At 42.3% G+C, this 15983-nt stretch overlaps 1 protein-coding gene and 1 pseudogene across 1 annotated transcript; one reads left to right on the forward strand and one right to left on the reverse strand.

The window, feature by feature from the left end:
* Positions 1–1272: 1272 nt before the first annotated feature.
* ch25h (cholesterol 25-hydroxylase) lies at positions 1273–2460 on the reverse strand. Its single transcript, XM_048233166.1, has one exon. The coding sequence runs from the start codon at positions 2430–2432 to the stop codon at positions 1671–1673; it is 762 nt and encodes a 253-aa protein (XP_048089123.1). The 5' UTR covers positions 2433–2460; the 3' UTR covers positions 1273–1670.
* Positions 2431–12580, forward strand: LOC125287951 (annotated as a pseudogene).
* Positions 12581–15983: the final 3403 nt, after the last annotated feature.

Raw genomic sequence — 15983 nt, forward strand, 5'->3', positions numbered from 1 at the left:
GTACCAACCTAGTAACAGTTGTAGACAGGTCACAGACCTAATGCACCTGTGACAATTTGGCTTCAGGGGAGAGGAGACAGGCTTAAAGTAAAGTCTGGTTAACCACCACCATTTTGACTGGGGTTATATGGTGGTATTCAGGTATGTACTTAGACAATGATAATGATAATGCACCCAAGCCGCACCTGTTCTAATCCTGAAGTGCTATTTTTGACAAACCAAAATAGCCTCCTGCAATAACTAATCTCCTTATATAAACTAATGATAAAAGTATCTTCTGAACTCCTATGATTCTCATCGATAAACCACCTGATGCTGTCCATTAAGCACTTGACATTGATAAGTCAACAGATAGAGGTAGACCAAATATGGACACAATGCTAATAAAAAGTTGATAAAGAAAAACAACTTTGATTTAATGTGTATCTATAAACTAAACAATATTTTTTTGTCTTTTCGTTTGGTTTGGTTTTTGTGACATAATACGTCTTTTTTAGTGTTTTTCCCCCCATCTGCATTACTTGATTGATGGGTGACATAGACTTCAAAGCTCATCTCTGTCACTGGATGAGAGACAGGCTTTTTGGAAAAGTTTGACTATGTTACATTTGTATGTGCCAGGTTGCTGATTTTGATGTAGCGCTAAAAAAAAAACATTCTTGTGTTCTTATTTCTAATTAAACTCCAAATTGCCCATTGAAATTAGGGAGAGCAGAATTTGTGGGAAACAAGACAAAGGGTCAAAATACTGTGCAGTAAGATGCAAAGCAGAGCACCCTAGTCGACCCTATGGCTGATTTAAGCTGGGCGATGATACTCTGAAAATCATGACTAGTTTTTGACATTTTGGATATTTACGGTGACTTTACTTTGATTTTCCCCCTGTCAGTCTGTCAGTCCCCTTCTGACCTGGTTGACAAACTGTGTTGTCCTTATCTGGACACAGAGATGTGTTAAAAAAAAAACAACAACACAAGTTCTGCTTTTTTCAACACATTCATAATGTTCTAGGTCACCCAGGTCATTGTTACCCATCCCTTAGGGTATTGGATCATAACAAAATTTCATCACCACCCACCACCTAAACAGCACAGTGAAGTGAGTAGCTGTCTCTGTAATAAGGAAGTAGGAGCTTACTTGCATGCCCTAAAGCTTTGTCATTGCCACATGCTTTACATCCGTCAGTCATAAACTCACTCTAGTGTATCCACCTGTAATTTTCCCAGTGTCACACGTGCAGTTTGAACACATTGCAAGAGGAAGCTCATAATGTAAACTTTGTTTTGACCTTTGTTTTATTAAATTCAGCTCTACTTCATTCATATGCAGATTAAATAAAAGCAAATGTGCACAATCATGTGGCCCGTTTGTTATCATTAACATAACCAATTGGGTAATTAACATTCTTGGCAAATCTGCAGGACATTAGAATATATTTTGTTAAATAAGCAATTTAACAGCATATAAAAATATATTATTTGATAATAGCAAACAACTGATCAATAAGTCATTTTCAATAAATACAATATTTGGTTTGTGCATGTGGTTGTATGAGTTCTTAGAGTTCATAATTGTGCCAGCACAATGTAATTCCTTTTAATGTAAAAGAATAAAAGCATTTAGGCCAATGCATAAAGTGTCCTTCTTTTCTTTTGAGTCTTTAATTCCTTTTAGTCCTCGTGTAGAGTCCCAAACAGCCTGTCCCAGTGTGTAAAGTACGGCGCATAGTTAGACTTGAACTTGAGGTGATGGAGGTCGTGATGCGGCGCGCCTCCGTAAAGTCCAAACGGCACCAAGCGGTGTGTGGCCCAGGGGAGGTCGTATCCACAGTGGTCCTCCACAGACAGTGCGATGTTGAGCACAAAGAAGAGCAGCTCAGTGAGCGGGTGGCATCCCAGGATCATGGGGTTGATGGCGGCGAAGAAGCCCAGCGAGAGGGTCTCCCAGGCCCCTGAGTACTCCGTGCTCAGCACGAACGTGGACGTGTACTTGTGGTGCACCTTGTGGAACGTGCGGTACAGCCAGGGCACCTTATGATGCAGCGTGTGCCAGATGAAGTACTGGAAATCGAAAAGCAGCAGGCACGCCACGGCGTCCCCCGCCACCTTCAGCGCGCCCGGCGCCTCGGCCGGCAAGCTCACCCGCCTCCAGTACCAGTGTAAGACAGTCAGCGGGAAGATGAACACAACGTGGTTGTACAGCGAGTGGACCAGGCAGCTCCACATCACCTTCCACGAGACGTGGCTCCTCTCCTGGATCTTGTAGCGGCGGATCAGCTCAACGTGCGGCGACAAGAGGTCCAGGGCCACGTAGGGCAGGCAGCAGAGCAGGTAGGTGCCCAGGGAGAAGAGCATGGGGAAGAAGGGGGAGTGCAGCCATGTGTCGTGCGTCAGGACCCAGTCCCAGAGACTCTGGAGCAGCCGTGTAGACATGTCTGTTCGTGTCGGTGCACGAGAGAAGTATAAAGCTCTCTCAGCGTGAGCATGCAGCTAGAGTGTGCTTTCCCTACGATAGAGCCGGCCCCCCGCCTTATAAGGCTTACATCCTGTGGAATTTCCAGTTTGTGTGGGAGTCGAAGAAAAAAAGGAGCAGCAATGTTCATACACACACACACACACACACACACACAGTTATGTTTGATCAAAATTATACAAGTGGCTATCTTATAAATCTTATTAATCTTATGTGGGGCACTACTGCTCCCTTGTTTTCTTGGGTTCATGTTTTCCTGCAGATGAGACCCAAAAGGATAGATCTTTTAGAAGCCTCTGAACATCAACCCTGCTCTCACCTGTCCCCCTCTGATGCTCCACTCAGGACACTGTGTGTGTGTGTGTGTGTGTGTGTGTGTGTGTGTGTGTGTGTGTGTGTGTGTGTGTGTGTGTTAGCTAGTGTAATGCATATCGGAGAGATAGAGAAAAGACCATGACCATTTTGGAGCAGCATAGATTTGCAGCATAGACAGCATAGATTTATTTACTCTGTAAAAGCATATCAATCAATAACATACGTTTAAATGATGATCACATGTACAAAGAACAAGCAAACTGAACACAATATATGAAACCCAAACAAGTAAGGAGAGTATAACTGAGATGAGAGAGAGGTGGGAGTGTGGACTGAAAGAGATCAAGAGGACTAAGAGATCAAGAGGTCACAGGGGTCAAGATGACCTAGAAAGAGACGAGAAATTCTATGCATTTCACATTTATATGCATTTCAAATTTCCCTCACGGGATCAAAAGAGTATATATACTTATACTTACTTATATAGACGCTATTTCCTAAACAAGTATCGGGATGTGACAGCAAGATACCCACACATTCTGGAGAGTCATCAGCTCACTAGAAATCCCCCTTAATGGCCAGTTTATGACTGAGCCATTGGTGTCAACACACACAGGGATTAAGTTAACAATCTACCAGTGGTAGAATTGCAGGCATATGCTTCGAACAATATGCTAGAAGGTCATGGTTTGCATTTGTGATGTGATCTGGGAAACCCCTTCACATGGTGCAATTTTACCAACTTTCATTCTGATGCCATCCTAGCAACATCCAAGTTTTTGGGAGGATGGCATCCAGGATTTTATTAGGGGACTGTCCAGAATGTTGCCAGGATGGTATCAGAATCTTAAGTTGGTGAAATTTCACAAAAGAGGGTCGAAATGAAGCAAAAATAAGGATTTTTGAGTGCACCATGTGAAGGGTTTTCCTAGATCTTATCACATATAGTCTCCTTAAAAATGAATATGTTCCTAGAAAAAAGGAGTAGTGTAGTACAAAATAATTAAAGAATTCTGTAACATTTTGACCTCTGAACACAGGGAATTGTCTACTGCTCATAACGCATGCCTAAGCAATCCCGCCTTGGCAGAGTGGTTGTTTTTATATCTAACTGATAATAGCTATTACTTTGTTCCTCTTTTTTTATATCATCAGTGAAAATGACACATACACAGGTCTATTTGTCATCTCTGATTCTAAAAATGAAGAAAGTGTTCTAACAGTCGAATAACACATTGTCATAGATATAGATCATCCACACAGACAATGTTTATAGCTACTCACAGTGAACAAAAACCCAAGTGAAGGAATGATGGTGTAAATGGAAGCAGCCAAAGAAGTAGGCCTCATAATGACAACAATGAAGAAAGCAGATGAAGCATCTTAACACTTTCCAAGACATGACATAGAAATCTGAATGATTCTTATGGTGATGTGTTTGTGCTTTCTAAGGTGAACTAATAAACATAATGGTCTATTTAGATGTTACTGTTACATGATTTGATTGTGACAGAGATGAAAGAAATATGGGAAATAAAGGTAAAGAGCAGCAAACATTTTTGCACCACCCTGTGGTGGAAGAAGAATTCCCTGATATACCTGTAATGTTTTACTACTTTACATAAGATTGATGAAAACCATTATGCATTGTTGATCTGAGTATGCCACATGAGTGAATGTCATCATGACCCCTCTTTGTCTTTGTCTCATTTATTTATGTGACTGACACTTTCATCCAAAAGTAATTGCAGGACATTGCAGCAGCTTTGGGTTAAGTGCCCTGCTTGGTGGCAGCTGGAAATCGAACACTTAGCCTTTCAGACTTCTGTAAGCAAACCTAAACTGCGACTGCTTAGCCACTATGTTACCACTTTAGCACTCACAGTAAAACAGTCATTGGTATCACAAAATGATCAAAAAATAATCAAACAATCTTGAGTGAGATAGAACAGCTTTGAAAGACTGGGGTAAGCCTATCCAAACTAGATCTGCCTACCTGAATTCCAGATCTTTGTTTTTAGTTGTCATATAGCTTATGTAGGCTATTCTCTTTAATCTTAAATGTACCGGTAGGCCCTATATGCTGACAGGTGCATTTGCTTGCAAAATAATTACTCAGTATTAGCTATAATACACTACTTTTACAATTAATCCATGTAGCCTACCTCTGATTGTTAACTCCTCGATTAACTCCACAATTGCAAGGAATTGTTGCACATGCTAAATTTACCATACTAAATTGTACTGTCTTTAACTCACATGCCAATTGTATTATTTTTATATGAAAATCCCCCTCTAAAGTCAATGCGGATCTATCTATCTATCTATCTATCTATCTATCTATCTATAAATAATTATTGTTGTAGCTTTTACCAGCAATAGCCTACCTTTAAGGTAATATTTTCACATGCAAATTAGGTTATGGCAAACAGTTGCGGCCAACTTTTGGTAATGTTGCAGCATAGGCCCTATTTGCAGCAATGTCATTATGCAAATTAGGGTTGTCACCAGAAGTTCACAGGAAGTTGCCATTATTGACAAATCACTGGCGAACACATTTGCCATAGTGGCAAACTTGTCATTGTTGCCAAATTTTGTGTTTGCCTCTAGCGGCCAACACTGGCTAACTTCTGGAGATATTTTCTAGTGAACTAATTTGTCTCCCACAAATCACCCACAAGTTTGCGGCAAATCTGCCGCAAACATTTCATTTTTGTAAGGGCACATACATGTAGTACATGTCCTCTGTGCTTTAGGTGCTTTCATGTGATCCTTTTAGCTAAGATAAGGTAAGGCTGCCATCTTCTGGCTTCATTTGAAATTACACGTGGTTTTCTGCTGGGTCGTGAACACATACTGTAGCGCGACCTAAACACAACCGTAGGCTAACGGCTCCCACACACAGCTGCGTTCCGTCAACGCATTCCAGTGGGTGTTCCCGACGGTAGCCATGCAAATGACTTGAAGTAAAACCGTAATGTGATTGGTTGGTGCCGTCCGTAGATTGGTTTGATTGGCCGGTGCCGTCTGTCGGTGCAGCAACAGCTGAACTCCTCAACGCGAGCAGCGGGAAAAACGTGACGGACCCACAATTCAGTTCGGCAACGGATCACGTGAGCCCATTTAAAGTGAATGGGATGCGTCTCCAGCAACGCGATGCACGCAGCTGTGTGTGTGGGAGCTGTAACGGTACCGATCCACTTGCACGACACTTCATTTTGTCATGTCGCATTCCACTCAAAGATTGTTAAGGCGGAGCAAGATGTTTCATCAGGAGCCACTTCCGGGAACCCGGATCGCACGAGGGGGGGGGTCAAAATCCCCCTTTATGCAGAGCAGAGGCAGCGACTGCTCCATTGAAGTCTATGGGCATAGCTCAGAATTTCATCACATATGCTAAGGTCTTGGTTCTATAGAGTTAGGAATGTGAATTTCGGGCACGTTTTCATGATCCTCAAACCCTTCTGAACATTTCAGGTACATTTGTAGCATTTTTGAGCATTCCAGTCTGGAGAAAATCAACCTTATATCAGGTGTGCGCCGGTTATTTATGCAGCTGCTGTTGGCCGGTTGCAACGTACGCTCGTCAATACGTCATTGACATGCCTCTTTATGCAGACAGGATTCGATCCCCATTTCGCGCCCATAGACATGAACTACGACGAAGTATCTTGCTCCGCCTTAACAATCTTTGTTCCACTCTAGTCCTATGGGTGATGTCAAGCGACTTTAACGCCACCGCAAAGCATTCCGGGAAGGCAGCGCTGCATTTGAAAATATGTCGCGCGTCAAAAAGCTGGGCGAAGCCCATCTTTATGCAAATGAATCCGTTGAACGCGAGGTGACTCTCCAATGAAAGGACGAGGTTGTAGGTCCTTTGTTCTACCACAACGGTGCCTGTGAAACTTTGGTTCCGCTTACAAAACAAATAATGTTTTAACAATCTCTTCCACGACCACCTAGTAGTCCATAAAACAAACGAAACTAGGATTTGGATGAATATATTGACTGTTGGTGTTTCTGGTAAGGATTTGAGATTGCATTGAGTAGTTTAAATAAAACAAGATTTCCAAATGGCTTGCATAGTTTGTTTAGGCTATTAATGTGTTGTATACTGTTAAGTACATGCCTAAAATTGTGGTCCATTTGTGGAAAAACACTTAAGATAATGCTAAAAACTAACTGAGTATGAGCTGGTAACTGACATTTTAAACAAAACGCCCACACACGACTGAACGTGGGGAGGCAGCGCGACATCTATGCGACACGACAAAATGAAGTGTCGTGCGGTGGATCGGATTCATTTGCATAAAGATGGGCTTCGCCCAGCTTTTTGACGCGCGACATATTTTCCAATGCAGCGCTGCCTTCCCGGAATGCTTTGCGGGCGCGTTAAAGTCGCTTGACGTCACCCATAGGACTAGAGTGGAATGCGACAAGTGTCGTGCAAGTGGATCGGTACCATAACAATGCACAATAAGCAAGTAACCAACCAACCAACAAACAATACATAAACAAATAAAATTACGACACTGATTTTGCTGGGCCTGCAATATTGTTTGGCATAATTCCCTCAGGAATGTAGAGCATAGCCTAGGCCAGTGGTTTTCAAAGTGGGGGCCGCGAGGGGGTGCCAGGGGCGCCTCAGCAAGTTGGAAAGAAAAATAAAAGCATCAAATAAATACATTTGAAAATTTTTAAATATACCCATTACTATGAGGGTTGTTATACAATGCCATTATAATAATTTGTCGCATATCTGAACATTATTTTCCATGATAATGACTGGGAATAATAGTAGAGTGATAACTCTCATATAGTATATATACTTTTTTGATCCCGTGAGGGAAATTTGGTCTCTGCATTTAACCCAATCGGTGAATTAGTGACACACAAACAGCACACAGTGAACACACAGTGAGGTGAAGCACACACTAATCCCGGCGCAGTGAGCTGCCTGCTACAACGGCGGCGCTTGGGGAGCAGTGAGGGGTTAGGTGCCTTGCTCAAGGGCACTTCAGCCACGGCCCACTGGTCGGGGCTCGAACCGGCAACCCTCCGGTTGCAAGTCCAGAGTTCTAACCAGTGGGCCGCGGCTGCCCTATAAATATAGCAGAAAGCCCCAAATGTAATTTTACACACTGTAAGCTCCATCACAAAGTGCTTGTGGCTAAAATAATTATTAGGATTAGCTTAATGTATTTTTAAATTTGCTGTAGTATTGTCGATGGGTTTAATAACACATCAAGGGGTCCTTGGCCAGAACCTAGTGGTATTTGGGGGGCCTTGTCAAGGAAAAGTTTGGGAACCCTGGCCTAGGCTAACCTATTCCATTTCCAGGTGGGTTAGGTCTAGTCTACTTTCGTTTCAGCTTTCTCAACTGCGTGGCAGAGGCAGTCGCAAACGCAAAACTGCAGTAGCCTATGGGCCTAGTGTTGGAACTATTGGAAAGCTACTTTTTCATTAGACACATTTTCAACACTTCGTATTGTTTGCGGAGGCTTGGTTCATGAAGGGTAGAGCGAGCTAGCCTGCCTGGGTAATTGCATAACAGCAGAGCCATGAAGTGAAGTAGGCCCAGACCTAAGTTTTAATTATGATTTCCTGAGTAGAACATCGCTCTGGAATAACACTCTGGAATACATCCGTTTTGCTTAAACGCACACACACGCACACACTTTATTTTTTATTTAGGGTTATTATTTGCAGTTCATGTGAAGTCCCTTTGATAAACGTGTCTGCCAAATTAATCTCCTAAATGAGTGATTCCTGTTTTGGATGCGATTTTTGGCTTACAATTTTCTGTTATTGTATTTGATGTTTTTATGATGTTTTTATGATTTTGTTAGAACAGTGCCATGCTTAGATAGAGGAATGCATGTTGGCCAAGCTCAGGGGCTGAAAATATTATGTAGGCTATCATATATTGTAGGCATAGGCCTACATAGCTAAACAGGGTGGATTTTTTAGGTAAGTTAGCTCTAACTCTTTGAGTGAGCATAAATAACATGTTTTAAACATATTTCATATTTTTTCAAACATGTTCCATAAGATACACTAACAGGGTGGAACTTTAAGGGTTCCTGTGTGTCATATGAAATTGAGAAAAATAAAGGAGAGAGTGACTATTGGAGCTTTTCTGTTTTCCAGTTGAATTCCCCTCAAAAGCAAATGTTGTCACTTCCTTCAAATGGCTATATGGATTTGTAGTCTTATTTGGGAGGCAAGAAAATACAGACTGGAACATACAGGGTGGAAAAGGACTGCAAGGACATATAATGCATTATATAACTACAGAAAACAAATGTAGTTTCACCAGATTTACATCCTTGACAAAAGGAAGTGTACCGTAGCCTATCAAAACAATAAAGAATAAGTTGAAGTTATAACAATTTTATAGTTTAAGTTAAAGCAATAGAAAACAACTAAACACATAATAAAATTGATTTATTATAAATATTTGTCTAATTTTATTAAAGAATAAGAGTAAGGAAATCATTGGGACATGGAAATTTGATCCAAAACAGGAATCACCCAAATATATGTACGGTATTGTGATAATATATGATCATTCATTTGTGTAGTTGCTGTTATGGTTTTGATTTTAGCTCACTGCATGTTTCTGTAATGCTAAGCCACATACAGTACTGTATGCATCAAGCCAAAGCTATATTTATATAGGCTATTGCTCATTATGTATACCTCCCTTTCACGGTCCACGTCAGGCAGATAATCGCCATTAGCTAAGACTACTTTATTAAGATTCGCAGTCCTTGGGTGACAACAACAGTTAGGGCTGCACAATTAATCGAATTTTAATCACGATCACGATTTTGGCTTCCCTACCATCAAATTTATGGATCGAAAGGATATTAAAAATGCGTGTTTCTACCCATTGAACCAACCTGGCAACCATAGAACACTCCGCTACAAAACAATGTGCCTGCATGCAGCCTACCAATGACAACTGTTCCCTGCACTGCTCAGCCTGATGCAATGCTCAGTTTGGATGCACTGTGGACTAGTAGCATTATGTTAACTATTAGTAGGCTAGTTAGACTATACAAAAAAACGACGATCAAAAATCAAATGTGTGGCACAGCAGGCCAAGAGCTTGTCCCTCGAAACGGATCATCCGTTGTTCGAAAATATTTCGGATTTCAGGCAAGTGGAGTTAACCAAAACTTAAGCAAAGCAGGGCTCTCAACTCATACCGCGGAAACACATCACATGAAACCACACATGCCTTTTTATCACGTTAACTTTTAGTCCTTGTTTGCTTCCTCCGATATAGCCTATAATAAGAGTTGAGCTAACGACGGGATCCGTGAATTATATTCATGTATTTTATAAGCTACATGTGCAACCTACAATGCATATGCGTTTCAAGACACAGCCTACTCAAAACGAAAGGAACAATAATGAAATTGTAGCCTACACGTGAGTGTTTTACATATCAACGAATGACTAAACCAGGGTGTCCAAACTGCGCCCACCGAAAGCATTTATTAGTTTATCATAGATCCGCCCGCCACACTTTAATCCGCCTGCCAAGCATATAATTAGGTTATCATAGCTAGCTATTTTTTTTCCCAGCCATAGATGACGTTGTGATTAACTTCAGGCTACTGCAAACTGCTTTACACTCTTCCTAAAGAACGTTTACAATGTCAATGTCAAAACAGCTTGTTACATCGAGATACATAGTATCCCCATTGTAGCAGATCTAACTACCTTATGCTACTCCATTTAATTGGGAACGCATTTGAGCGTGCACGAGAGAGAGCGCAATGGCAACAGTTCCCATTAGGCCCCTACTGACCATTTACAAACTGAGTGGGCACAGCACTAGCCATAGGCTATTTGAGTGGATCTGGCAAAGGGTCTTAAATTGACAGTGCACCATTTATAAATGAATTAAAAAGCATCAAATTAACAGTATTTCTTAATACTTTGTAATTACTGTGTTGCCGTTAACGTTTCCCCAAATATTAACAAAGTAGCAAGCTGGAAGTTTGGAAGTCGCAGTCAATCTATATTTGCAGTAATTTTGGGGAGTAAATGTGAGGGAAAGAATTTGGGTGAGCCAGATAGCAAGTCCAATATGTTTAAGGGAAACAATATTTTTGTCACTAAAATTAATTAATAATCGTGATAAATAATCGTGATTATCATTTTGTCCATAATCGTGCATACCTTGACAGCTCAACATGCTGGTCTATTAGCTGCGCCATTTCTCTGACCCCATGCTGCTTGCACACCCAACTCTGGATGATTACAAGCACAGGTTCTGGATGATAACAAATATTGAAGGGGACTATAGCCTAATCTTTTTTTTTACTTTATTGCTGTAATTATAAATGCATTTCTTTTTTCCTGTAGTGCAGACAAAGTGACAAGTGATGACAAACTAAAGAATCTGGAGTGCCTCTTCACATGGGATGTGGACAAAGATGACATCAATGACTTGAAGGGCATCCCAGAAAAGCTCCTGGACCGCGTCAAGTACTGTCCCCGCAGGTACCACGCCACCTACTTCAACATCCTGGCCTTTGAGAGCCACCTGCAGGGTAGGAACGACACTGCCCTTGAATACCTGGCCAAGTCCGAAGCTGTGCTGAAGGAGGAGAAGCAAGACGAGGCGGACTTCCTGGTCACCTACTCCAGCTTTGCATGGCTGCACCATCACCTGGGTAACATGAAAGACATGGAGACTTACCTGGGCAAGGTGAAGAGAGTAGGTGAGGGTGGAGAGACCGCCGTGGAAGCAGAGAAAGGGTGGAGCTTCTTAAGGATGGGGGCTAAGCTCTATCCAAGGGCCAAGGAGAGCTTCCAGAAGGCTCTGGAAGCCAAGCCTGACAGCGTGTCCTACAATGTGGGCTATGCCATAGTCCTTTATCGGTTGGAGGAGCTTGTCAGAAAGGATGTTAGAGTCCAGCCTGAGGACAGCCCTGCAGCCAAACAGCTACAGAGAGCCTTGGATATCGACCCCACAGATGCTGAAGTGATGGTTCTCTTAGCCCTGAAACATCAAGACTTTAATGCGCCGAAGAGCAGAGAGCTGGTCCTCACGGCCCTTGAGAAGTGTGCTGACATGCCTCAGGTCATCAGGTACGCTGGTACATACTTCAGGAGAGAAAACTGTACCGCAAAATCTTTAGAGATACTGGAGAAGGCCGCTAAGTGAGCTCCCAACTCCTCCTTCCTCTACCACCAGATGGGGCTCCTCCACTGGCAAGAGATAATCAACATGAAGACATCCGGCATGCGGAGGGTCTGCTTTTGTGCAAGTAATGCCAAAAGCATCCGCTGAAAGCATCCGCCTCTTTCACAAGGCTGTGGAGCTGAAGCCGTCCAACGTGCATGCCTGGGTAAACTTGGCGAAGGCGTATGCAGAGAGCCGACGGCTGGAGGAAGCTGAACCCATTTTCGCCCGGCTGGTCTCGGATGAACGTCTGACCGTCACAGAGCGGCAGAACTGCCACGCCGAGTACGGGGTCTTTCTGATGTTCCAGAGGAAGGATGATGTTCGGGCTGTGGAGCAGTTCAAGAAGGCCTACAGGATCAGGGTCGACACAAAAGACCGCAGTCAGGCTCGGGACAAACTCAAGAAGATTGGGAACCGCAGGTCTGGGCGGAGAGGCCGGGAGAGATATGACATCTCGGCTTTCCTGTCCGAAGTAGATGACCAGGACAGGCGGGAGAGCGCCACAAGGGCTGCAGCAGCAGCAGCAAATGTCAGTGGGCTTGCTGACAGCTTCAGAACAAAGATGGCATTATAAAAGGGTCATAAGCTATTGTGTCCTAAGCTATTTTTTTGTTAAAGCTATCTGACTTTTAAAGTTTTAGGTCAACACATCTCTTATTCACTAATTATGAATTTGACCATATAAATAGCCGGTGTAGGCTTTTTTACTGTGTAGTAACAGTAGTATAACTCTTGAATTTCCCCTGGGGATCAATAAAGTATCTATCTATCTATCTATCTATCTATCTATCTATCTATCTATCTATCTATCTAGTAGTACTGTACTGCATTAGATACAAACAAATAACAGGAGGTCATGGTTTGCATATTCTACTTATAAATGAACTTTTTTCATCTGTTGTTCCTCATTGGTGGAACGCACCACCAGTTCTTACTAGAGCAGGGACATCACTCTCCATCTTCAAAAAATTCCTGAAGACCCAGCTCTTCAGAGAACATCTCCTCTCGTAGCACTACAGTACTTACAACTAGTCTTGCTGATCCTAGCACTTACCACCTGACTAGAACTGACTCTCGATTGTTTAAAAACAGCACTCACTGATGCACTTACTCTTGTACTACACATTTTTTAAATTGTCCTAGAATTGTTGATTAAATTGCTTGAAAAAGTTTAAACTGTTACCATGTTGTTAGTCGCTCTGGTTAAAAATGTGTCAGCCAAATGTAATGTAATGTAATGTAAAATAGATCAAAGGAATATAGGAAATAAGGTTAAAGAACAGAAGTGTTTGAAACTGTAGCTTAAACCACCCCAGAAGAGTTTAAAATTATGCGTATGACTAGTATATAAACACTTGATGTTGACGTGTACCGTGCCACCCTGTGGTGGATGAGGAAGAGGAATTCAAAGAAACTTCAAAACGGCCTTCAACCTTAACCCTTGTAAGGAGTTCATATTTTTGTTACTCAGCCAATGTTCCTGGGTCTGATGGACCCATCACATTGTTAGGCTTTTAAATCAATACAGCCATAACAATATATATATATATATTTATATAAATAACATACATATCAGATGTTTACTCTAGCTCAATTACCAAGGATATAGACGTCATTTATGGTTCATAATTGCCATTTACCCCAGTAAGATAACATTTATGATCATATGACTGATTGTTTCGTGAGAAAATGAGGAAATTCAATTATAAACAATGTAAAAAAAAACACACTCACATGCACTCACACACACACAGCAGGCCCAGTTAGGAAGAGGACACAGTAAAGGTACATAACACCTACAAGTATTACACTCTGGTCCATTTGGTCCATTTACCATTATCATTTAATCTTAAGTGTACTGTTATATGCCGATAGGTATTACTTCCAAAGTCAATGCTTTTGTAGCTTTTCCCAGTACGTCACCTGTGCCTTCGTATGGTCCTTTTAGCTAAGCTAAGGCTGCCATCTCCTGGCTATATTTTTAATTACATGTTATTTTCTGCTGGGTCATGAAGCGACCTGAACAAAACATGACATTAGGCTAACAACGAACAATAAGAAAGTAACCAACAAAATAACAACTAAATAAACAAATAAAATGATGCCAGTTATTATGCTAGGCCTGTTATTTAGTTTGGCCTCCTTCGGTTTTCTGTCAGTAATGTAGAGCATAGGTAGTAGGCCTCCTTGAGCCAGACCCCCTAATCTTGGTTAGTTGGTACCATTCAAGGAGAAAAAGTCTCATGGTGATTTTCCACAAGGTATACTACCCTAGAATTAGGAAATATGTGATAGCATTGCATTTGGGGTAGCTTTTTGTGTTTCATCGGCCTCTTTCTGTCCACTGTATGTCTATGGAGGGTGTCTTACAGGTGAGTAGGCTAACATTTTTCACTAATACATATCCCCACAATACCTTCACAGCTGATTATTTACATTACAGTAAGTAAATATTTTTTTGGATTGAAACTTTTCTGAATGAATACAGTATGTAAATGAGCCATCATCTGCTGAAATACAGATTTGTATGTACCTTTTACAGAAACCTTAACACTGGATAAGGTCATGCTCAAAATTCTTGATGTTATGGGTAGAACTGCGCATCAATGTTAAGATTTCTGTATTTGAAATGTATTTCAATAGATAATAACAAAAATCACCATGCTACCTATTATTCCCCTCAGATTGTACCGACCAACCATCTGGCGCAAGGGACTAGGCCTATAATAATCCATTTCCAGGTAGGCCACTTTCGTTTCAGCTTAGTGTGGTAGACAGAGGCAGTCGCAAACGCAAAACTGCAGCAGGCCTATAGAACTAAGTATAGAAAGGCTAGACCTACTCTTGGTGGACACGGTAAAATATGATATTTCATGATCACTTATGAATATTGGTAGCCGGGCCTAGTTGACGCATACTGTATGCCTTTGCAGGCTACTAAACGGTTCAATGTCACGCAGGCATCAAACTCACAGAAGCTTTATTTAAATAGCAGATTTATTGCAGAATATAAAAAGGCATTATTCAATGGACCCCGTTTAGAATCGCTGCTCTTCCAACCACCGCAAACACTGTATGACTTTAATGTGCAACCCGGCTGCCAGCAGGTCAGTCAGACATAACAGACACAACTACGAAGAACTCACCATGCACACACCAAACACACAGGTCGCTACAACACGCAGGATTAGAAGAATTAAAACAAATTCACTTTTTGCGTGGGTTCAGCTCATGAAGGGTGCAATAGTAGGCCTAAGTGATTGCATAACAGGCGCATAGCCAGAAAGTGAATGAGGCTACAGTAAGTTTCGGTTTCGATTTCCTGAGTAAAGTGACCAGTGACGTTGAGGAAATGCAACTTTAGCCTCCTTCCTCTACCACCAGATGGGGCTCCTCTGGCAAGAGATGATCAAGATGAAGACATCTGGAGAGTGGCAGGCCGGCTCTGCGCAAGTCAAAGCCGCCAGCGCTGAAAGTATCCGCCTCTTCCGCAAGACCGTGGAGCTGAAGCCATCACACACTCTCGCTTGGGTCCAACTAGCGAAGGCGTACGCAGAGAGCCGGCAGCTGGAGAAGGCCGAGCCCATTTTTGCCCGGCTGGTCTCGGGATGCGCCTGACTGACGCGAGCGGCAGCACTGCCACACTGGGCACGGGTCTTCCTGATGTACCACAGGAAGGACGACACCCGGGCCGTGGAGCAGTTCAAGAAGGCCTACAGGATCAGGGTCGACACAAAAGACCGCAGTCAGGCTCGGGACAAACTCAAGACAATTGGGAGACGCAAGTCTGGACAGAGAGGCCGGAAGAGTGATGACATCTCGGCTTTCCTGTCCGCAGTAGACGACCAGGACAGGCAGGACAGCGCCACCAAGGCTGCAGCAGCAGCAACAAATGTCAGTGGACTTGCTGACAGCTTCAAAACAAAGATGACATTATAAAAGGGTCATAAAAATACACTTACTCATAAGCTATCTGACTTTGAATGTT

This window comes from Alosa alosa, chromosome 22, assembly GCF_017589495.1.
Source record: "Alosa alosa isolate M-15738 ecotype Scorff River chromosome 22, AALO_Geno_1.1, whole genome shotgun sequence".
NCBI lineage: Eukaryota > Metazoa > Chordata > Actinopteri > Clupeiformes > Clupeidae > Alosa > Alosa alosa.

Coding starts and splice junctions, on each gene's coding strand:
- ch25h (XM_048233166.1), bottom strand. CDS start 2,432: ATGTCTACACGGCTGCTCCAGAGTCTCTGGGACTGGGTCCTGACGCAC.